The sequence below is a fragment of the Canis aureus genome, chromosome 11 (assembly GCF_053574225.1).
Source record: "Canis aureus isolate CA01 chromosome 11, VMU_Caureus_v.1.0, whole genome shotgun sequence".
Taxonomy (NCBI): Eukaryota; Metazoa; Chordata; class Mammalia; order Carnivora; family Canidae; genus Canis; species Canis aureus.
In genome coordinates this window covers 2799994-2821702 of record NC_135621.1, presented here as the reverse complement: position 1 = coordinate 2821702, position 21709 = coordinate 2799994, and the positions used below count along the sequence as shown (strand labels likewise).

General features: G+C 48.7%; 2 protein-coding genes and 1 long non-coding RNA gene across 10 annotated transcripts; 2 read left to right on the top strand and 1 right to left on the bottom strand.

Annotated features, from left to right (window-relative positions):
* The first annotated feature begins 13 nt into the window (after positions 1 to 13).
* On the top strand, positions 14 to 16135 carry PAN2 (poly(A) specific ribonuclease subunit PAN2). Of its 7 annotated transcripts, none has more exons than XM_077913377.1 (26): positions 1710 to 1879; positions 2516 to 2911; positions 5936 to 6105; positions 6218 to 6338; positions 6501 to 6578; positions 6979 to 7246; positions 7658 to 8000; positions 8201 to 8297; positions 9544 to 9663; positions 9876 to 9995; positions 10276 to 10404; positions 10532 to 10731; positions 10842 to 10975; positions 11112 to 11218; positions 11417 to 11515; positions 11868 to 11941; positions 12047 to 12194; positions 12494 to 12637; positions 12761 to 12820; positions 13045 to 13135; positions 13741 to 13898; positions 13998 to 14141; positions 14285 to 14464; positions 14581 to 14674; positions 14951 to 15148; positions 15438 to 16135. In XM_077913377.1, exons 2-26 carry the CDS (start codon positions 2630 to 2632, stop codon positions 15470 to 15472), a joined length of 3594 nt encoding a protein of 1197 aa, XP_077769503.1. In that variant the 5' UTR covers positions 1710 to 1879; positions 2516 to 2629; the 3' UTR covers positions 15473 to 16135. The 7 variants fall into 7 exon arrangements, with proteins under 7 accessions (XP_077769506.1, XP_077769505.1, XP_077769503.1 ...); XM_077913375.1 differs by having other exon boundaries at positions 10842 to 10987; XM_077913373.1 differs by having other exon boundaries at positions 10839 to 10987.
* LOC144323224 (uncharacterized) lies at positions 8476 to 20573 on the bottom strand. The gene is made up of 2 exons (XR_013388674.1): positions 15404 to 20573; positions 8476 to 12206 (listed from the first exon to the last, which is right to left on the bottom strand). It is a non-coding gene; the product is annotated as an uncharacterized LOC144323224 (long non-coding RNA).
* On the top strand, positions 16561 to 19742 carry CNPY2 (canopy FGF signaling regulator 2). Of its 2 annotated transcripts, none has more exons than XM_077913392.1 (6): positions 16561 to 16709; positions 17546 to 17658; positions 17811 to 17926; positions 18761 to 18964; positions 19116 to 19212; positions 19580 to 19742. In XM_077913392.1, the coding sequence occupies exons 2-6, from the start codon at positions 17571 to 17573 to the stop codon at positions 19621 to 19623; spliced, it is 549 nt and encodes a 182-aa protein (XP_077769518.1). In that variant the 5' UTR covers positions 16561 to 16709; positions 17546 to 17570; the 3' UTR covers positions 19624 to 19742. The 2 variants fall into 2 exon arrangements, with proteins under 2 accessions (XP_077769518.1, XP_077769517.1); XM_077913391.1 differs by lacking the exon at positions 16561 to 16709 and adding an exon at positions 16815 to 17046.
* Positions 20574 to 21709: the final 1136 nt, after the last annotated feature.

The following is a 21709-nucleotide window of genomic DNA, read 5'->3' as shown; positions in this document are numbered from 1 at the left end:
ACCTGGAGCTGCCGTGACCCCTTGACGTCAGCAGGGCCACAACCGTTATGCAAATCACATTCACAAGACACTCCTAAGCAGCCTTTCCAGTTGGATGCCCAAACTCCAAATCCAGCTGAAGTTCCCCTAGGTAATTAATACTGGGGCTAATATACACGCAACTCTCACTTTATGCCAAGTACTTGGTGCAAGGCCTTTTCATGTATTAACCCATTTAATTCTCACAACAGCCCAGTGAGGTAGGTACTATTATCATCCCTATATTACAGATGAAGAAAGAAATGAGTAATTTATCCAAGATCACGGATCTGAGTGCCAGAATTCCGGGGCAGACAATGTGGCTTCAGATCCTGCATTCTCCATCATTCTATTACACTAGACACCGCGAGGAGACACGGAGCAGCTTTATAAAGCAGCTCATCTAGCCCAGGTGTCTGTCTCTGCCATGGGTCTTCCGCCATGTAATTCTCATAGGTCTGCGAAGCCTTTCTCAATCTGAGACCTCAACATGGAAATTTCTCCAAGTGTACGATGTGCAAACTGTCCGATCTCTCAGCACCCATCTTTTTCCAAGATTTTTTTTTTTTTTTTAGAGATTTTATGTATTTATTCAGGAGAGACACACAGAGAGAGAGGCAGAGACACAGGCAGAGGGAGAAGCAGCCTCCGTGCAGGGACCCTGGGGTCAGGCCCTGGGCCGCAGGCAGACGCTCACCCGCTGAGCCACGCAGGAATCCCTTTTTCCGAGATTTTAAATCTAGGGACCTGTGAAATCAGATCAGTTTGAGAGACCCTCTGAATTAAGGTGTCTTTGTCTCCATCTTTGACTTTTCCAACGGACTCTAGGATCCCTGAGTTCCAGAAGTCTAAATCCTGGAGTTCTTTCCTTGCAGCGTATCTGGCAGCACGTATTGGGAGAGAATGCGCGAACTCTGCCCCCGTGAGAGCCTTCCCTCGGGGCGGACCCCTACGCGTCCTTTGGAAGCTGAGCTGACGGGCTGGAGGCCGCTCCCAAACTCCCATCCCGCAGCAGCTCAAGCTCCGAATCCCTGACCACCGCCGATGCTCAGTGCGTGAGCGTGGGGGCGGGCGGACGTCCCCGCGGGCCGTGCTCATCCCCGAGGCACAACGGCCGGCTCCGGGGCCGGGGAACTGCACGGCGAGGGTCTCGCTGCCCGGGACGACGGGGCGTGTGCGGCGGCGCCTCACTGACGGGGAGTTTCAGACGGATGCGAGCGGGGCCGCGGAGGGCGCGGCCGGCCGGCCAAGGGCCAGGCTCCCGCTTCCTGTTTTCTCCCCCATGCCTGGAAATGATAGGAAATGCCGGCGAATTTCGGCGAGTTTCGGGGGCAGCGGGGAGAGGTGGCGGCGCGGCTGCCACGAGCCCCGCAGGAGGAGGGCGCGCGCCGGCCCTGCCGGGAATACCCAGCGCTCCCAGGGCTCCACCCCAGGCGCCCCGCTCCCAGAGGCGCGAGTCGCGGCGAGCCGGAAGCTCGGCTTCCCAGCCAGTTCTCCAGCTCGGTTCTAAGGAAGCCTGAAAGAGCACGGGCCGCGCCGCCGACGCGCAGCACAGCGGGGTGGGCGCGTTGTGTCCCCGCCGGCGGCCCGTAGCCCGCGGCCCCAGCGCATGCGTCACGCGTCTGCCGCGGCGCCGGCGGCACCTGGCTGCTCCTGATTGGCCGAGGGCAGCCCCGCGCCCTTCCTGATTGGACGCTCCGACTGGGAACGCGCCGTCCTTCCCGCCGTAGGGTTTGGTTGAGCATCAGGCGCGGGGGAGAATTGGGGAAACTGGAATTTCCCGCGGAGCTGACGGCGCTTGCTTTCCCCCTACTCGTTTTAATTCCACGCGCTCCAAAATATCCGCCATGGAGAAATCTTGGTAATGACCCAATCCCCGTAAGCATCCCAAGAACACATCTGACCCCTGCCCTAATCCCTCCCCTCCCCGCTGCCGGGGAAGAATTCTGGGTAATTGATTTCTCTGGCTCCCCTAGAGAATTGTGGGTAACTAGCCACTTTCATCATGCCCCCCCACCCCCGCCCCAATTGTGGGTAACTGGACGTTCTTATTTATCCCTGGAGAATCCTGGGTAACACTGCAGAGAATTCTGGGAAACTGACTCCTCTTGGTCTCACCTCCCAACCCCCCACCTCTCATCCCTAATTTTGGGAAACAAGCACCCTAGCCCCACTGCCTAACTCCTGTCTCGCAGTTGCTGCCCCTTCCACTGATGGTTCTGGGGTGAACCAGGCAAGTGAGCAGGCCTGAAGGGAGATGGAAAGGAAGCCAAGTCTTACGTTAGATAGTAGGGTGGTGGGGAGTACAGAGGGCCTGGGGGAGAAGAGGGACTTCCACCCCTACCGGCCCTGCCCATGTCCTTCCTGCCTGCTTCTTCCCCTACCTAGCATTCTCACATCTGCCTGCCTCATCTCCCTCCTGCCCAGATAATCGGGAACACACTGAATACAAGTACCTGGGCCTGCCACTGACTCAGCTACCTCTTTCCCTTTGCAGGCCAGGATGTCCATTCTAGGCCCACTGGTGCTGTTCTGCTGAAGGTTGGGTCAGGCCCCTTAAGGGCCTGTTGCAAGGGAGGGTGTGCCACGGGTCTAATCTGCCGTCGTCATCATGAACTTCGAGGGCCTGGACCCTGGACTGGCGGAGTATGCCCCCGCCATGCATTCTGCCCTGGACCCTGTCCTGGATGCCCACCTGAATTCAAGTCTGCTACAGAATGTGGAGCTGGATCCGGACGGGGTGGCCTTGGAGGCTCTTCCTGTCCCGGAGTCAGTACACATAATGGAAGGTGTCTACTCTGAATTGCACAGTGTGGTGGCCGAAGTGGGTGTGCCTGTCTCCGTCTCCCACTTTGACTTGCACGAGGAGATGCTGTGGGTGGGAAGCCACGGGGTAAGAACTGTACCCCTTTGTAAGGGATGAAAAGAGATGTTGGAGGTCTTTTATCTGGCTTTAGCCCAAGGGCAGCTGCTTTACTGGGAGGCAGAACTGAGTTGAGGTGATGAGAGTTGGGTCTCTAAGTCAAGTCAGGAGGAGGGGAGTGGATGGAGCCATAGGATCTAGGGAGAAGATTCAGAGGCATTATTTTTCTACCACTATTTGCCCATTCCAAGCTTTGATTAATCTTGATAAGTGTACTCATCAGTTAAGTCTGTGGTGTCCAAATCCAATCTCTAATGCTGTTCCTTTGTTTTCCATTTTTATACTTATAGAATGTAACAAGCTGTTTCTGAATACCTTATATGGAGTCATTTTGTCTTCTCTGGCTGATTTTAATCTCTCTTAAGAGCAGTTATAAATGTTAATTTTTTTAAATGTGCATCTATATTGCAATATGCTAGAGAGCCCAAGATTCTGTAAGAAATAACATGTTATCGTTGGCTTACTAATTTACCTTCCATAGAGCATGATTTGTGCTTTTTTTTAAATCAGAAAGAATGACCTTTTTTGTTAATACATTCATTTCAGTAGGCAGTGTTTATGTTATGCTAGGTGTAGGGAATAAAGCAGAATAAAACATAATCCTTGCCCTGAGGAATTTATAGAATAATGAGGAAGAAATGATACATAAACAGATAACTTTGTGATATTTTAGAAGAAACTAAATTGTTTCACTTATTAATTATAAAGGTAAGATATAGACTAAGTGCCAGTATAAAAATACGTACTGGGTGGAGAAGGGTCAGAGGGCCTCCAGAAGGAAGTGACACCGAAGTCCTTTTCTGAGAGGTGAGTGGGAGTCAGGTGAAAAGAGGGGGAAATGCTATCTTGGCAAAAGCAATAGAATATAACATTCCCAGGACGATATACACTGACTTCAGAGTGCAGGAACTATAAGCAATTAAGATTTACTGTACTGGAAGATAAAGGTGAAGAGTTAGACATTATTCCATTCAACTAGTGTTTTTTGAGCACCTACTAGGTGCCAGACCTTGCTCTGTGGTCTAGGTTTAGAAAAAGGTTTAAAAAGACAACAACAACAAAATATATATACATATACATATGTTTTTAAAGATTTTATTTATTCATGAGAGATATATAGAGAGAAGCGGAGATACAGGAAGAGGGAGAAGCAGGCTCCCTCCCCACAAGGAGTCTGATGTGGGACTTGATCTCGGACCCTGGGATCACGCCCTGAGCCAAAGGCAGATGCTCAACTGCTGAGCCACCCAGGCGTCCCCAACCAAAATATATTTATAATATATTAGGTATCGTTTAGCATCTTTAAGGAAAATAAAGTGGACTAAGGTGGTTGAGGTAATGAAGGGTGGGAGGTGTTACTGTTTAGATTATTTGGTCAGGGAAAGGTCTTTCTCATAAAGGCACATTTGAGTAGAGACCTGGAGGCCAGGATGTTCATTCTAAGTTCTCTAGAATGCAGAGAGGAAGCCATAGAGATATCTGGGGGGAGAACATTCTAGAAAAACCACATGCAGGGTTATAAGAGCTTGAAGTTGAGCTTTCACACTATTGAAGATTTTTATCCAGAATGATAAGGTTAGGGCAGCTCTGGTGGCCCAGCAGTTTAGTGCCGCCTTCGGCCCAGGGTGTGATCCTGGAGACCTGGGATCGAGTCCCACGTTGGGCTCCCTGCATGGAGTCTGCTTCTCCCTCTGCCTGTGTCTCTGCCTCTCTCTCTCTCTTTCTCTCTGTCTGTCATGAATAATAATAAAATGATAAGGTTAGGTTTGTATCAAATATGAGTACTGTGGTAGCAGTATTTAGAGTTTAAGGGGGATACTCCGTGAGATCAGTTTGTAGGTTATTGTAGCAGTTCATATACAACATGAAGGCCTGAATGAAGCACTGTAGAGATTTATACGTGAGAACAGATTTGGGAAATATTTTGGAAGTAAGTAAGATTTAAGTTGAAGACCAGTGACTTAGTCTATTACATTGATCGTGCTACCATAGGGAATACAGTTAAGAAGAATTGAGATGTAAAATTGACTAATTTAGTTTGGAATGTAATGAGTTTGGGGTTCTCACAGAATATTTAAAGAGCGATGTTTGGTAGGTATTAGGATATATAAGTCTGAAGCTTGAGGCAGTGGTTTGGGCTAGGGAAGGGAGTTAGAATCCGTCAGTCTAAGACCAGGGGTGGTTAAAACCTTGAGAGTGGATGAGATTACCTAGGAAGACTCAAGTGAGCAAGTGGTGAACTGGGGATAGCTATTTTTTAAGAGTGGTCTGAACGGAAGCACATAAGAAGATGTGAGCTAAGAGTCAAGAGAGATGATGATGAATGATGTCATAGGAGCCAAGGGTGGAATGAGTTTCACATTCTCTCTATTCCAGCCTGTGACCCACAGTACATATTTCCCACGTGGCTGGTAGACGTTAAGACTTGACTGGAACATAAGAAAGCCAATGGAGGGGATCCCTGGGTGGCTCAGCAGTTTAGAGCCTGCCTTCAGCCCAGGGCGTGATCCTGGAGACCTGGGATCGAGTCCCACGTCGGGCTCCCTGCGTGGAGCCTGCTTCTCCCTCTGCCTGTGTCTCTGCTCTCTCTCTCTCTCTCTCTCTCTCTCTCTCTCATGAATAAATAAGTAAAATCTTTAAAAAAAAAAAAAAAAAAAAAAAAAGCAAGCAAGCCAGTAAGCCAGTGGAGGATTGGACCCACATCCCTGACCTGAAACTGTTCTAACCAGCTGAGCCATTACCTATTCAGCAGGGTCACTGTGAGGATAAAATGAGGTAGAGTTTACAAAGTACTTTGTAAAGCATTAAACAGATAGTATTCTCAGTGTCTTTATCACTTAGATTGGATCCTGGCCTTACACCTCAGGTGCTGCTAACCAGAAAGGCCAAGCAGAGTGGAGGAAAGCTGAGCAACATCCATCCATTCCCTGACCTGTATCTGGGATGGCGCTGCCCTTCCGTTCAGGGTGTGTCTCATCTTTCTGTCCCCCACAGGGCCATGCCACTTCATTTTTTGGCCCAGCCTTGGAGCGTTACTCATCCTTTCAGGTCAATGGCAGTGATGACATTCGACAGATCCAGAGCCTGGAAAATGGTATCCTTTTTCTCACCAAGAACAACCTCAAGTATATGGCCCGTGGGGGCCTCATTATATTTGATTACCTGTAAGTGGCTTCTCAGCTCTGGCCTGGGAAAGAGGGTCCCTCCTAGAATGGGAAGGCTAAAGAATTGGAAGCTTTCGAGAACCAGGTCCCTTAGCCTTTCCTCCCCCCACAGGCTAGATGAGAGTGAGGATATGCACAGTGTCCTGCTGACGGATAGCAGCACTCTGCTTGTTGGCGGGCTGCAGAACCACATACTGGAGATTGACCTTAACACTGTCCAGGAGACTCAGAAGGTACAGGCCTGGGGCAGGAAAGACCCAGGCCAGGTCTGAGACGTTCTGGGGGCCGGGGATATAGCTGGGCTGTGAACATGCCTAAGTATGTGTGCGACCTTTCTATTCCTTTGGTCTGTGGGAAGAATTATTCTCACGGGTATTTCCTGCTTTCCTCCGCAGTACGCAGTCGAGACGCCCGGAGTCACCATTATGAGACAGACAAATCGCTTCTTCTTCTGTGGCCACACATCTGGCAAGGTGGCTTGGTTCTATAATTCTTTTTACCACAAGGCCCTGTTTCATTACACATGTGCTTGGGCTCCTCCTTTCCCTCGCATTCTGGGTAGTGGGAGGGACGGGAGGAATCAACCAAGTTCCTCCTCAGCCACGTTCTTCTAGATTATCTTTTAGCCTCATGTTTTCTATGGTAATGAGATTGTACCTTGGAGGCAAAAGAATAAACAAGAATTCTCTTTGGGGTCCCTTCCAGCTCTTGTCTTTTCTTTCTTTTTTTTTCTTTTTAACGCTTTTTCTGTGTTTTCATTGCCTGTATCCTAGAGCCTTAGTTCTTTGGGCAGGGGCCTCACAGGGTTAGGTAGGTGGCAGGTACTTTTCTTGATGACAGTGTTGGAAGATAACTGAGGCATCTCTTCTTCAGGTTTCCCTGCGAGACCTTCGCACTTTTAAGGTGGAGCATGAGTTCGACGCTTTCTCAGGGAGTCTGTCAGATTTTGATGTGCATGGCAACCTGCTGGCCGCCTGTGGCTTCTCTAGTCGCCTCACTGGCCTGGCCTGTGACCGTTTCCTGAAGGTGTATGATCTGCGTATGATGCGTGCCATCACACCACTTCAAGTACACGTGGATCCTGCCTTTTTGCGCTTCATCCCTACCTACACGTCCCGACTTGCTATCATCTCCCAGTCAGGTAGGAAGGAATGTAGGGAGGAGTAGGAGGGGCTGATCTATGAAGGAGAACTAGGCAGCAGAAGGACTATACTCCCAGGAACCTCTTTGTTGGAGGAACTAGGAACCTTTTAGCAGGCTAGCAGGGTCTCACTTAGGTTGGATCAGAGATTAGAGCTTTAATTTCTTCCTGAATGTGAAGAACACAGAAAAAGATAAAGGTGAGGCAGGCAAAACAGCTTTAGAACTGCTTTTACTGAGGAGCAGACTTGCCTGTGGTTTATGGGAAGGCATCTGATGGTATTCTTTGTATCTCTAGGCATGAATTTAGGCCCCATCTTTCTTTGATACCAGGGCAAGAGGGTAGGAGGGGCATAACAGGATGGCCCCCTTTCAGCTTCCAGGGCTCTCTGGGCTTCCTCTTCTCTTCTAGGGCAGTGCCAGTTTTGTGAGCCCACAGGCCTGGCCAACCCAGCAGACATCTTTCATGTGAATCCTGTGGGGCCTCTACTAATGACATTTGACGTATCGGCCAGCAAGCAGGCCCTAGCCTTTGGGGATTCTGAGGGCTGTGTGCACCTCTGGACTGATTCCCCTGAGCCTTCCTTCAACCCTTACTCCCGTGAGACCGAGTTTGCTCTACCCTGTCTCGTGGACTCACTGCCTCCTCTGGACTGGAGTCAGGACCTGCTGCCTCTTTCCCTCATCCCTGTCCCGCTCACTACCGACGCGCTTCTCTCGGATTGGCCTGCCGCCAACTCAGCGCCAGCCCCCAGGTTGTACCTTGCATCTGAGCCAAAAGGAGGGAGGGGGAAAGGGCTGAGATACCTGATTTCTCAGGAAGCCCTGTAGTAGTGTCTTCCTTTCCGATTTTTGTCTGCCCTCAGTATTTTCTTTTTTTCTGGTTCCTTGGGGGTTGGGGATTTGATGGCCAGACACCACAACCTTCAAGCCCTAGAACTCTACTGCATTACAGGCGAGCGCCACCTGTGGATGCAGAGATTCTCCGCACCATGAAGAAAGTGGGCTTCATTGGCTATGCGCCCAACCCCCGCACCAGGCTGCGCAATCAGGTACGTTCAGGGGAGAGAGGCTCAGCACCAACAGCAGCCCCTGGCATTTCTCCTGTCTTGTTTCCTTACTGGTCCTCAGTAGGTTTTCCTTTTAGTCATTAAAGGTTTTTTTGAGGCCTACTGAATTGAAGGTACCATGCTGGGTATTAGGGGAAATTCAGAGACACAGAAGACAGTCTTTGCTTTTAAGAAATTTAGTATTTGGTTGGCAAAGATAAGACTTGTCTGTGACAAGTTCTCTTGCTAAATGCTGAAGGAGTGTTTTTAAGTATTCAGTGCCGGGACTGTTTGGGGAAAGTGTTACTCTGGGCCAGAGTGGTCGGGGAAGATGTACTGAGAAAGGTAGATACTGAGCTGGAAAGATGAAAGGTGGATAAGTAGAAGGTAACACGGGAGCATGTTCAAGATGAGAGATCAGTGTTGGCAGAGGTCTCAAGAAGCATAACTGCAAAAGGCATGTCTGATGGGGACTGTGATTGGACCTGTCTGGCTAGAGCAGTGGTTAGTGTGGGGAAATCGCAAGATGTTAAGGTCGGAAAGGCCCGGTTGTGAAGCCTTGAATGCCAGTGTATAGTGGGGGAAGTGATGCACTGAAATTTTGGGAGAGTTTGTTAGGGGGAACCCGATAGAGTGAATGTGCAGAGCCTGGTGTGGAAGCCATCTTAGTTGTCCAGCTAAGGTGAGGTGGGGTGGTGGCAGCAGGAATAAAAAGGAAGCAGTGTGTGTGAGAGAGTTTGTGTGTGTGTGTGTGTGTGTGTGTGTGTGTGTGAGAGAGAGAGTGTTTGTGTGTGTGTGAGAGAGTTTGTTAGGGGGAACCCGATAGAGTGAATGTGCAGAGCCTGGTGTGGAAGCCATCTTAGTTGTCCAGCTAAGGTGAGGTGGGGTGGTGGCAGCAGGAATAAAAAGGAAGCAGTGTGTGTGAGAGAGTTTGTGTGTGTGTGTGTGTGTGTGTGTGTGTGTGTGAGAGAGAGAGTGTTTGTGTGTGTGTGAGAGAGTTTGTTAGGGGGAACCCGATAGAGTGAATGTGCAGAGCCTGGTGTGGAAGCCATCTTAGTTGTCCAGCTAAGATGAGGTGGGGTGGTGGCAGCAGGAATAAAAAGGAAGCAGTGGCTGCTGAAAACCCCATGAAATTAGAAGGTTCAGTGTGGGGATAAAGGTGTGTGTGTGTGTGTTTGTGTGTGTGTGTGAGAGAGAGAAACCAAAGATAATTAAGACATCCAATAAAATTACTTCTTAAAAATTCTAGATCCCTTACCGACTCAAGGAATCAGACAGTGAATTTGACAGCTTCAGCCAGGTCACTGAGTCACCGATAGGGCGGGAAGAGGAGCCACATCTCCACATGATCTCTAAGAAATACCGCAAGGTGCAGGGGGATACCAAGGAAGGAGCCCTCTGGGATGTGGGGAAAGGTTCCCTGGGGAAAGGGTGTCATAAGGGAAAGGACTGAAGGACTGTTGAGAAGCCTTCACCTACCACCTGGACTCTGGGGGGAAGTTCTGGGGAAGGTATGACTACTGTGAAGATTTAGGGGACCCTGAGGATATCTTCATTTTGCTCAGACTGTTTCTGCCTCAGGTAACCATCAAATACTCCAAGCTAGGGCTGGAGGACTTTGACTTCAAACACTACAATAAGACCCTGTTTGCTGGATTAGAGCCCCACATCCCCAATGCCTACTGTAACTGCATGATCCAGGTAAGAGTGGGTATGCCTGTGACTCGAACATGCCTACTGCCTTGGTCCTTCTTTGGGGTCCCACAGCCACTCTCTTTCTAGGCATCTCCAACCAAGCCCACTTTATCATGGCCTCTGCTACTGCTCTTTTTTGCTGTGCAGCCTTCAGGTCTCCTCTGTGCGCTCCAACCTGCAGTGGACTCCTGCCCTGGGTTCTTTCTTCACCAGCTCGCTTAACTTTCCTATCTTTCTTCTTCCCTATACTGGCTTCCTGCCTCAAGTTCTTTCGCTCTCCCCCCAGGTGCTCTACTTCCTGGAGCCTGTCCGCTGTCTAATCCAGAACCATCTTTGCCAGAAGGAGTTCTGCCTGGCATGTGAGCTGGGCTTCCTCTTCCACATGTTGGATCTCTCTCGAGGTGACCCTTGTCAGGTCAGTGTCTAGAGACCTGAGAGCATAAAAGGGGAAGGGAGGTGGAGAGCAGGCAGGGACAGTGCTGTGCAAATGGCCACAAAAGAGAAAACTGCCCCATTTTACCAATACACTTCCTGGATTCCAGGGCAGTAATTTTCTTCGGGCATTCCGCACCATCCCTGAGGCATCGGCGCTTGGTCTGATCCTGGCTGACTCAGATGAGGCGTCAGGCAAAGGCAGTCTGGCCAGGCTTATTCAGAGGTGGAATCGCTTCATTCTTACTCAGCTGCATCAGGATATGCAGGAGCTCGAAGTACCCCAGGCTTATCGAGGTGCTGGAGGCAGGTATGAAATCAGGCCATGAACAGTGAAAGCCATGTGACAGGCCCCTCTGTGACTTAGAGGGTCTCCTAACTGCGTCCATGTGCATGCGTTGCCTTCCCCACTCTTAGCAGCTTTTGCTCATCGGGGGACTCTGTCATCGGGCAGCTGTTCAGCTGTGAGATGGAGAACTGCAGCCTCTGCCGCTGTGGCAGTGAGACCGTGCGAGCCTCATCCACCCTGCTCTTCACGCTCTCCTACCCCGAGGGTAGCACCAGCGGTATACCCTGCAGCTGGGGTGGGAAGGCTCCCCCAGATGTCCCATAACATCAAGCAAAGGGTGTTGGGGGGCTAACAGTGGGCCGAAGGAAGAACGTAGAGTGAAGCATCCAGTTTCTCCTCAGATAAAACCGGGAAGAGTTGTGACTTTGCTCAGGTGCTGAAGCGAAGCATCTGCCTGGAGCAGAATACACAGGCTTGGTGTGACAACTGTGAGAAGTACCAGCCCACGGTGAGTCCTCCCATGTTGGGGACTGACTTGCCTGTGGTCGCCTCCGGGACTAGCTGGGTCAGCGCTGCCATCAGGGATTTAGGGAGTGGGAAGACCTCAGTTTGAAAGCACAGGTCCAGGTTTTACTCTTCCTGTCCTGGTTTCTGTCCCGTAGGCTCCCTGCCATTCCTTGGTTGTTGTTTTTTTTCTCTCTCTCAGATTCAGACCCGCAACATCCGCCATCTGCCAGATATTCTTGTCATCAACTGTGAGGTGAACAGCTTGAAAGAAGCTGATTTCTGGAGAGTGCAGGCTGAGGTAAGGGCCAGGTCTGGAAGCAGAGCTTTAGGTGTACTTTTTCATTTTCTCTCCCTTCTGTGCTCCATTTATGATGAATGTTCTGGGGAATCAGATTTTTTTAAAAGATTTTATGTATCCATTTAAGGGATGGAGGGGGAGAGAGAGCGCTCATGCGCGTGCATGGAAGGGGAGGAGCAGAGGGAAAGGGACAAACGCACTCTGCTATGTGCAGAGCCTGACTCAGGGCTCTATCCCATGACATTGAGATCATGAGTTGAGCTGAAACCAAGAGTCGGAGGTTTAAAAGTCAGACGTTTAACCAACTGAGCCACCCACGCACCCTGGAAATCAGTTTTTCTTTTGTGTTCAGGTTGCCTTTAAGATGGCCATAAAGAAGCATGGTGGGGAAATCTCCAAAAACAAAGAGTTTACTTTGGCTGATTGGTAGGTACTGACTTGGGGGTGCAGTCAAAGGATTGAGCTACCCTGTGGCTCCTCTTGTCACTGGCTAGATTTCAGAACAAATTTCTAATTCTCTTGTCCTGATAGGAAAGAACTAGGGAGTCCAGAGGGTATGCTGATGTGTTCCTCCGTTGAGGAATTGAAGAACGTCTGGCTTCCTTTCTCCATTCGCATGAAGATGACCAAGAACAAAGGGCTGGATGTTTGCAATTGGACTGATGGCGATGAGATACAGGTTGTTGAACAACTGGGTAGAGAAAGGGGAATAAGGGAGAGAAGGTTGGGACAGAAGCAGGACAAGGGGTAGATGGAACTTGGTATAGGGAAAAGGAAGGGCATAAAGCCACGTATTTACCAGTTGTGGGCTTTTCCAGAGTGACTCAGTTCAGTATTGAGAATCATAGATGGGCTAGGATGGAGATAACCCACCCTGGTCCCCCATCCTCATTCCCCAAACTCCCTGCCCTCCATCCCCATTCCCCTTCCTTCCCCATCCTTAAACTTAGCTTAGCAGCCTGGGTACCCCCCTCACAGTGGGGCCCAGCCAGGGCAGAGGAGGAGCATGGTGTCTATGTGTATGACCTGATGGCTACTGTGGTACACATCCTGGACTCACGCACAGGGGGCAGCCTGGTGGCTCACATCAAAGTTGGAGAGACCTACCACCAGCGTAAGGAGGTGAGTGAGACTACACAAGGCAGGGACACTCCTGGTGGTAGCCACAGTGGTGTCCCGGGTCTGAGCCGGAGTGGTCCAGCTGTCACTTTGGCATCAGTCTTTTTTTCTGTATCTTCTCCACAGGGTGTTACCCACCAGCAGTGGTATCTCTTCAATGACTTTCTTATTGAACCTATTGATAAGGTTAGTTGTAACACATTCCATTTTCTCTATCTCCCATTTTCCTAGCATTCTCATCCTCAGTGCCCTAGAGAATGCCAGGCAGATTCAGGAGGGAGGGATGGATCCTCAAGAATAAAAAGCATTAGCAGAATTAAAAATAGCATCTGATTTCTGTCTTCTGTCTGGCTAGGAAAAAAGGAAAAGGGGGCATATACATAGGCCATTAAGTGCTTTTTCTTTTATAGCATGAAGCTGTGCAGTTTGACATGAGTTGGAAAGTGCCTGCTATCCTTTATTACGTCAAAAGGAATCTTAATTCCAAATACAACCTGAACAGTAAGTGATACAGAATAGACTGAAGGGTGTAGGCAGTGTAAATTGGTCTTTAGGGAAAAAAAAAAAATTGGTCTTTAGAAAGAGAGCTTGTTAAGGTGAGGATAGGTAACAGTGTTCACTATTTCCAGGGATACTAAAGAGATTCCTGTTCATCAGGCCTTAAAATTAGAACCTGGAGATCCTGAGGTATATTGGTGAAGAGGTGCTAGGGGGAAATCTGATCAGAATGGCTAAGGTTTTGATTTTGAGTCTAACCATTCTTCTCCCCAAGTGAAGCTTCCTTCTTTTGGAGATTAGCTCCTTACTAAGTTCCTTTTTGGTGCCTTTAGACATAGTTTCCCTGCAACTTTATTCTTCTGGATTTTTTAAGCTAAAGTCCACGGCTTACTCTTTCCTCTCTGCTTTTTTGTTTTTTTCTTAGCATCTCTCTTAATAGTGTTGATGTGTTCCATCTATCTGTTTATCAGACATGATCTTTTTACTCACATTCATTGATTATTGAAGGGTCACAGTGTAGACCCAGTCTCTGGTCAGCCATTGTGGGTTTCCCTCCCCTGGTTACTTCCCTATCCCCAGCCCTATGTTTTCTGGATTTTCCCTTCCAGTCAAGAACCCTATTGAAGCCAGTGTCCTGCTGGCTGAAGCCTCACTAGCACGGAAGCAACGGAAAACACACACTACTTTTATTCCACTGATGCTGAATGAGATGCCACAGGTTGGGGACCTGGTGGGCCTGGATGCTGAGTTTGTCACCCTTAATGAGGTAATCAAGTCCAAAAGGATGTGGTGTTAGACCTGAACTCTGAAGATACTAGAAGTCATAAGCAGTTCTCTGATTTCCTTATCAACTCTTCTCACATAGGAGGAAGCAGAGTTACGCAGTGATGGCACCAAGTCTACCATCAAACCAAGCCAGATGTCAGTAGCGAGGATTACCTGTGTTCGAGGCCAAGGACCCAATGAGGGTATCCCCTTCATTGATGACTACATTTCTACCCAGGAACAGGTATTAAGATATGGACAGACCAGAGTCTCATAAGTGAGACAGACCTTGTGCTTATGTAGAGTGCTCTAGAACCCAGGGAAGAGGCGTAGGAAGAGACTCTGCCCTTCAGTTCCTGAGCGACTTATCCTTTTCTCTATGCCTAGGTGGTGGATTACTTGACTCAGTACTCGGGGATAAAGCCAGGAGACCTAGATGCCAAGATTTCCTCTAAGCACCTGACAACTCTCAAGTCTACCTACTTAAAGCTTCGTTTTCTTATAGACATTGGAGTCAAGTTTGTGGGTCACGGTCTACAGAAGGACTTCCGGGTCATCAACCTCATGGTTCGGGCAGGGTTAAGACTGTGAATGTGGGCCCTTTAGGGTATATATTGTGTTTTTGGAGAATGGGAAATTACAGATCACCTGCCTTCAGTCTCCCACTCTTTTATCTCTGCCAGGTGCCCAAGGACCAAGTCCTTGACACTGTCTATCTCTTTCATATGCCCCGAAAACGAATGATTTCCCTGCGATTCCTTGCTTGGTACTTTTTAGGTGAGTTGGTGTACCTTGTAGGTCCTTGTAGTGCTCATTAAGGGCAGGAAAAAATGTTGGGAGTTGTCAAAGGAGTAGGGAGGGCCCTGAGTAGTAAGACTTACTAATGGATTTAAGTAGCTTCAGTATTCCTCTGCACTAGGGATGGTGTTTGGCTCTTTCCTGCAGGGGTAGTCAAGTTTTTCATTGTTTATTGGGAGCTGGAGATGTGAGTTGGGGACATGTTCTTATCTTCCTTTGCTAGGTCCCAAACTATTCCACCTCTAATTCCCGTAGACTTGAAGATTCAAGGGGAAACCCATGACAGTATTGAGGATGCCCGCACAGCCCTTCAGCTCTACCGAAAATATCTGGAGCTAAGCAAAAATGGCACTGAGCCTGAGTCCTTCCACAAAGTGCTCAAGGGTCTTTATGAGAAGGGCCGGAAGATGGACTGGAAAGTGCCTGAACCTGAGGGCCAGACAAGTCCCAAGAGTAAGACCTGGGATGGGACAGGGTGGGTTTTGATTGCGTATATGAAGATTATGCCCACGATTATAATAACAATCATAGTGATGTCAACAACCGTACCACCCCTACCTTATATTTGTAAAGCACTCAAAAGTTTACAAAGCACTTAATCTTCAGTAAAATAAATTTTTTTGATTGAAACTCTCCATTAATCCTAACTTCCTCTTGCCCAGTTCTAAAATGTTTGCCACAGGTTTGCTCTGCTTTTTCTCCACTCACCTTAAAAGTCAACGCTCTTGGTTTTGTCTGACAGATGCAGCTGTCTTCTCTTCAGTGTTGGCGCTTTGACCTCACCTTCTCCCAGCAAACTACGCCCTCTCCCTTCTGTGGAAGTTCTGTGGCCCCAGAACCAGGAGATGGCTTCCCAAGTTGGCTCTACCTTATCTGCTTCCAGAACTGGACCTGCTCAGGGTCTACAGATGGTGCTATTAATAGAACTGGAATGCAGCAGAGTTGTTGCAAAGGGAAGAGGAGCCAGATTCCTTTTTCATCCTTTGCAAAATAGCAGGCCAGAAAAAGAGTCTAGGATTGACCCAAATGGAAAGTAATTTGTATTCTCAATAAATATCCTGGGTAATTAATATCCAGGCAAACAAACAACCCACTCCGAGAACCAGTACTCTTGGTTCCTAGTTGGCTAAGGAAAGGACTGAAGTCCTGGACAGTGACAGGCTTACAACAGTAACTTAAGACAGCTCACGTCTCTGACTGTTTGAGGGATGCCTGGAGGGGCCAGGACATAGAGCGTCGGTGGCCCTAGCAAACCAGTGTTGCCAACACCATCATTGCCAAAAGGCCCTTTGGGTCCTAGACAAAGCTTGGCTGCTGGCTTCACTCCTGCTGACAGCTGAGAAGCATCTGTCTTCCATCCACTCTCCTGTCCCAAGTTTTGTTATTTTTTAAAATTTTGTTTTAAACTGCATGTTTTATAAAATAAAATCAAAAATATTATTGGCTGTCATCTATGTCATTAGAGACCTGCGAGTATGGGATGCTCTAACTTCAGCCCTCCTCTTCTTTCTTTGTGTTGGTTTTCTATAACAACTGGGAAAAAAACCAAAAACAAAAACTTTTCAAGTTCCCACATAGAAATGAAGGTGAAGCTCTGGAGTTCAAGGTCGAGGATATTGGAGAAATAGAAGTGTGTCTTTCCTGGACGATGTTAGGTCTTCCTTGTGGCTGCCGAGGACCCTAACGCTGGATTCTTTTAGGACGTGCGGCTTGGTTTCCTGGTTAATTACGTAGATGGAAAGTTGGGGAAGCTGACCGGCTACAGGTTTCGGGCTATCTTAAGCCCCGCTGGTACTACGGGTCCGTGCTGCAGCAGTGCTTCCTGGGAGATGTAGTCTGCTGACCTGAAACGAGGGCGGTCGCCCGCCGACCGCGCACCTCTCGGGGAAGGTCCTGGCCCACCTGGCCCGGCGCGCGGCCCTGCGCCTGCCGACGCCACGCCGCGCTCCCGCCGTGCTCCGGCCACTCCTATTCTTCGGCTGACCCCTGGTGGTCACGTGGAGCTGCTCGCCACGCAAGTCTGGGTCCTTCTGCGAGCCCCCGGGGTCCTCGCGGCCGGGAAGGCGCTCCGGAGCTGCCTGTTCGCGCGAGAGTTTGGAGGGGCGGGTGTGGGGTCGGTCCCCGGTGTGGGGCTCGCGCCGCCGCGCCCCGGACCCCGCTTGGGCGCCGGCTTAGAGCGCGGGGAGCCGGGGCCGGCAGTCGCCGGGGCGGACGTACCCGGGAAGAGCCGGCGCGCCCCGGGGAAGCCTGGGCAGCCCGCTCCCCAGCCGCCAGGTGCTGGGTCCGGCGCCGAAGGGCGAGTGCGGCCGTCTTGGAGCGCCTGGGCCACGGCGGCGGCCCCGGGAGCAGAGGTGGGACGGCTGCGAGCGGCACCGAGAGTCGGGGGTGGCCCGGAGCGAGGGCAGAGGCGGCGTCCCGAGAAGGGGGCTGGTGCGCGCGGGAGTAGGCAGCAGGCGGGGGCGCGGGCGCGGGCATCCACGCTGCTGGCTGCACGTAGGCCGGTCGCCGAGCGCTCTTCTCCCGCCCGCCGCCGCGCCGCTTCCCCGCCGCAGTCGGCCGCCCCGCTCCTCGCCCGCCGCCGCTCCGCAGCTGCCCCGTCACCCTGGGAGCCCCCGCGGCCGAAGCTGAAGGACCGACAAGTGGGGCCTCACCTGTCACCACAGTGTCTGAGGCTGAGCCCCGAGTTTGGAGGGGGAGGCCGAGCCCTCTAGCGCTTTGTGCCCTGGCCATTTCCTGAAAAAGAGAGCCAGAGTCACAGTGCGATCTTTGTAGGCCTCGGGATGAGGGATTGCTGGGGCTGGGAATGGAGCCGGCTGCTCACACCTATGTTTTATTCCAACCCAAACCCAGGTGGAGCCACCCCATCACGCTAAAGATGAAAGGCTGGGGTTGTCTGGCCCTGCTTCTGGGGGCCCTGCTGGGAACTGCCTGGGCCCGGAGGAGCCAGGATCTACACTGTGGAGGTAAGGGCACAAAGAGAAAAAGTGAGAAGGAGGGTGGGAAGACAGAGCCTTGGGAGAGCATGAGATCCAGGGTCTGGGAGAAGGATGAATGGAAATCCCTGGGTGATTCCTTTCTCCCCTCCTCCCTCCTCCTTTCCCTCCCCTCACACCAGCTTGCAGGGCTCTGGTGGATGAACTAGAGTGGGAAATTGCCCAGGTGGATCCCAAGAAGACCATTCAGATGGGCTCTTTCCGAATCAATCCAGATGGCAGCCAGTCAGTGGTGGAGGTAACTGTTACTGCTCCCCCAAATAAAGTAGCTCACTCTGACTTTGAATGAGAAGTCAACTAATTTAGAAGGACCTTGGTTTAATAGAAGTGAAGAAAACATTGACCCAGAGAGGTATCTAAAAGATTGGGCTGTCTCGTTTGTAAGAGGTTAGAGGCTTATACTCTATGTGCTTGCTTCCTGGCTCCAAACCTTAATACTTTATTTCTGCTGTAGTTAGCAAACCCTAATCAATCCCCTTCTCCACATCCTTAATTCATGTCACTCAGTTTTTACTGTGGCACAATTCGTATATATACAAACATTCATTCAAAAAAAAAAAAAGGAGGTCTTATCCTTGTATTTAGGAAATTTATGTTTTAGTGGAAAACATAGCAAATATACAAAGCTGTATCTAGTGAGCATCTGTAAAGAAAAGTTAAGGCTATGATGTTTGTGAGATGCTTTAATAATTGTTATTCTCAAAGCCTACACTATCTCACTAATGCTCCTATTGAGGACAGATATTAGTATTATTTAATACAAAGAAAGAAAAGCATTAGCTTACACCCAAAAGAATTAAGGAAATTCAAGGGGAAAGGACACATAGGTGACTAGGATTATCTGGAATTTGTAGCCGAGGACACTTGTTTTATTTCTTGGGATTGTATAGTGAGGTAAAATAAGATTATATATTTGAAAGTACTTAGGAACTATACAATAAACTATTGTTTTTAATTAGGGAAGGCTTTTTAGAATAGGTTGGTTGAACTAGATTTGGAAGGAAAAGTAAGGATGTAAATTACTGATGTACAGACGTAGAAGAATGTGACCCAAGGCTGAGGACATTTCTAGGTGCCTTATGCTCGCTCAGAGGCCCACCTCACAGAGCTGCTAGAGGAGGTATGTGACCGGATGAAGGAGTATGGGGAACAGATTGACCCCTCCACGCACCGCAAGAACTACGTACGTGTAGTGGGCCGGAATGGAGAATCCAGTGAACTGGACCTACAGGGCATCCGAATTGATTCAGACATCAGTGGCACTCTCAAGTTTGCGGTGAGCTTTGGGAGTGGGTACTGGTGTTTGAAGATTGGGAGTTATTGGAGAGCCTAATGGCAAGTTGTGCTAAAATCCTCCTCCTCTCTGAAGGTGAAGGCAAAAGGCTTCTTGCTGCCCTCTCTCACTCATTTCTCCCTTGGGTTGACAGTGTGAGAGCATTGTGGAGGAATATGAGGACGAACTCATTGAATTCTTTTCCCGAGAGGCTGACAATGTTAAAGACAAACTTTGTAGTAAGCGAACAGGTAAACAACTCCCGCTTTACTGCCTGTCCTCACAGTCCTTTGGAATTTGGCACATTCTCTAGCATGTTCCTCTACCTCCCACCCCCACCTCCCATCCTCTGATATTAGGTCAAGAGTTCCTTTCCATTACCTGTGACTTAGGGACTAGGGTTGTTCCTCTCCATGCTCTTATCAGCTTTCAGAATTTGTGGCTCCCTCATCTGAGATACAGATGAAAGGACAGGGGGAATGTTTTGTCATTTAAAAGGATTTGCTCTGGAAAATGGTGGTTGGTGTGTGCCTGTTTGGTGTTGGGTATTTTCTTGATAGTGGCACATATGGGTATGAGAGTGGCATTTTCCTTCAAACTGTTATATGCTATTTGCAGATCTATGTGACCATGCCCTGCACATATCGCATGATGAGCTATGAACCACTGGAGCGGCCCAGACTGGCAGGCTTGATGGATCACCCCCAGGAGGGGAAGAGGGTGGCAATGCCTTTTATATTATGTTTTTACTGAAATGAACTGAAAAATTGTGAAACCCAAAGTATGAACTGTGTTGTCTTTTCATGCCCAGAATCAACCCTTACAAGTAGGCTTTGAAGATAGGGGATTCCAGATAGGAAAGGAAAGGGAGGGAAGAGCTTTGGAAGTGGTGTAGCATGAAGGTAGGAGGAGTCTGATGAGGCTTTCATTCTTTTGCCGTCTGAGATTCCATTCTTGCTGGACTCACAAACTAGATAAGCATTTATCAGTGCTTACTCAATACCATGTGTTTAGAGTATAATTGTGGAGAGAAGAGGAACTTCTGTGAATAAGCAAGGGAACATAGGTAAGTGTATGGTAGTACGGGATTCTAGAAATTTCTTGTATTTATACTGATGAAGCATAAAGTAAGACAGAGCTTGATCTTGAAAGAAATAATAGACATGCATTATTCTTCCCTTCCTGCTCTTCCAGATGGAGGGATCAGCAGTAGCACACAGAAAGGGGATATGATCAACTCATCTGAAAAGTAAGGGCTTTATCAGATAGGGAGAGATGAGGGTCATTTAATGAAGCCCCTTGCTTGCTGGCCTAAGCTTTTAGATTTGATGCCAACTGCAACACTAAAGTATATCTTTATCATCTCCATCTATCACTCTGGACTGTAAGTCTGTCCCCACTTTGTATGTGTGGAGATTCTGTACTGGGGCACAGGGATGAAAACCTAAAGGATACCTTCTTTGAGGAGCTTCTTAAACACCCTGATCCCGAGAGGTGTGTCTGTCTCAGGGTTTGGAATGGAACATTTCTTTCTTTCTTTCTTTTTTTTTTTTTTTTTTTTTTGGAATGGAACATTTCTATCCCAGAATGCCTCAGGGAGAGAATACCTGAAAAAACTGAGTTCCAGGGATACCACAGGTCCTGAAGTTCTGTAGTGCCAAAATTGGATCCATAAGTTAAAGTTCCCAAGTGTCAGTCTGATCTAAGATAGCTATAAAGTAGCTTCTGTTTTCTTTTTTTCTCTTAATAATACCTTGCACTAAGCCTGGCACACAAAGTGATTGGGTTCAATGAAGCCTTCTTGTACCATAAGTCCCTGTGAAATCTAACAGAAGCACTAGTTTGGAGCAAGCATCCTGATATTAGTTGACAGCTAAACTCAGGATCCTAGTATTAATTCCTCTTTTTTTTTTTTTTTTTTTTTTAAGATTTTATTTATTTATTCATGAGAGACACAGAGAGAGAGAGGCAGAGACACAGGCAGAGGGAGAAGCAGGCTCCATGCTGGGAGCCCGACGTGGGACTCGATCCCGGGACTCCAGGATCATGCCCTAGGCCAAAGGGGCAGGTGCCAAACCATTGAGCCACCCAGGGATCCCCGTATTAATTCCTTCTTTTCTCATCAGACATAGGAAATGCTGTATCCTGTCAAGTCCATTTTCCAGACCAGCTGTTACTAACCATTTTTTTCTTCTGTGATGCACATGAATAATGTTCACATGCTTCATACCCCTGTATTACCCAGGATTCTGTCCATTGCCTTGTGTCCAAAAACTTACTCTTCCATCAGAGAGCTTATCAGAAGTGTGAGAGTACTCTTATAGGGAACTTGAAATTGTTTTAATGTACAAGAAAGAAAATTAGTTACAAATTTTAATAAAATACTGTTAGTTGGTAATAAGTTACTTTTGATATGTCCCCCTAGCCTGTCAAGGTCAGCAGTTAACTCTCCAGCCCAGAGTCTTGCCATTGCTACACAGGGGTGTGTCCTACATAGGAAAGAGTGGACATTATCTTCCTTGATTTGATCTTCAGAAGGTTAGGAGGATACAGTTTGCACATCTCTTTATTCATATCACAGGAATTCATGAATTTATCTGAACCCTTCTGGAGGCTCCCTACAACAAATTATTCTAGCCCAGTATTTGGCAGATCAAATAGTAACTTCACATATCTGGTTACACCTTAAGCTTTAGGTGTCTTCTAAATGAGTTTATCAAAATGTTAGAACTTAAAGAAACATTCTCA

Bases quoted from the DNA above. Each gene is read 5' to 3' on its own strand.
- PAN2 (XM_077913373.1), top strand. From the start codon at position 2,630: ATGAACTTCGAGGGCCTGGACCCTGGACTGGCGGAGTATGCCCCCGCC. The intron at 2,912-5,935 runs GTAAGAACTGTA...TGTCCCCCACAG, and splicing joins TGTGGGTGGGAAGCCACGGG to GGCCATGCCACTTCATTTTT. The intron at 7,247-7,657 runs GTAGGAAGGAAT...CTTCTCTTCTAG, and splicing joins TGCTATCATCTCCCAGTCAG to GGCAGTGCCAGTTTTGTGAG.
- CNPY2 (XM_077913392.1), top strand. From the start codon at position 17,571: ATGAAAGGCTGGGGTTGTCTGGCCCTGCTTCTGGGGGCCCTGCTGGGA. The intron at 17,927-18,760 runs GTAACTGTTACT...GGACATTTCTAG, and splicing joins GCAGCCAGTCAGTGGTGGAG to GTGCCTTATGCTCGCTCAGA. The intron at 19,213-19,579 runs GTAAACAACTCC...TGCTATTTGCAG, and splicing joins ACTTTGTAGTAAGCGAACAG to ATCTATGTGACCATGCCCTG.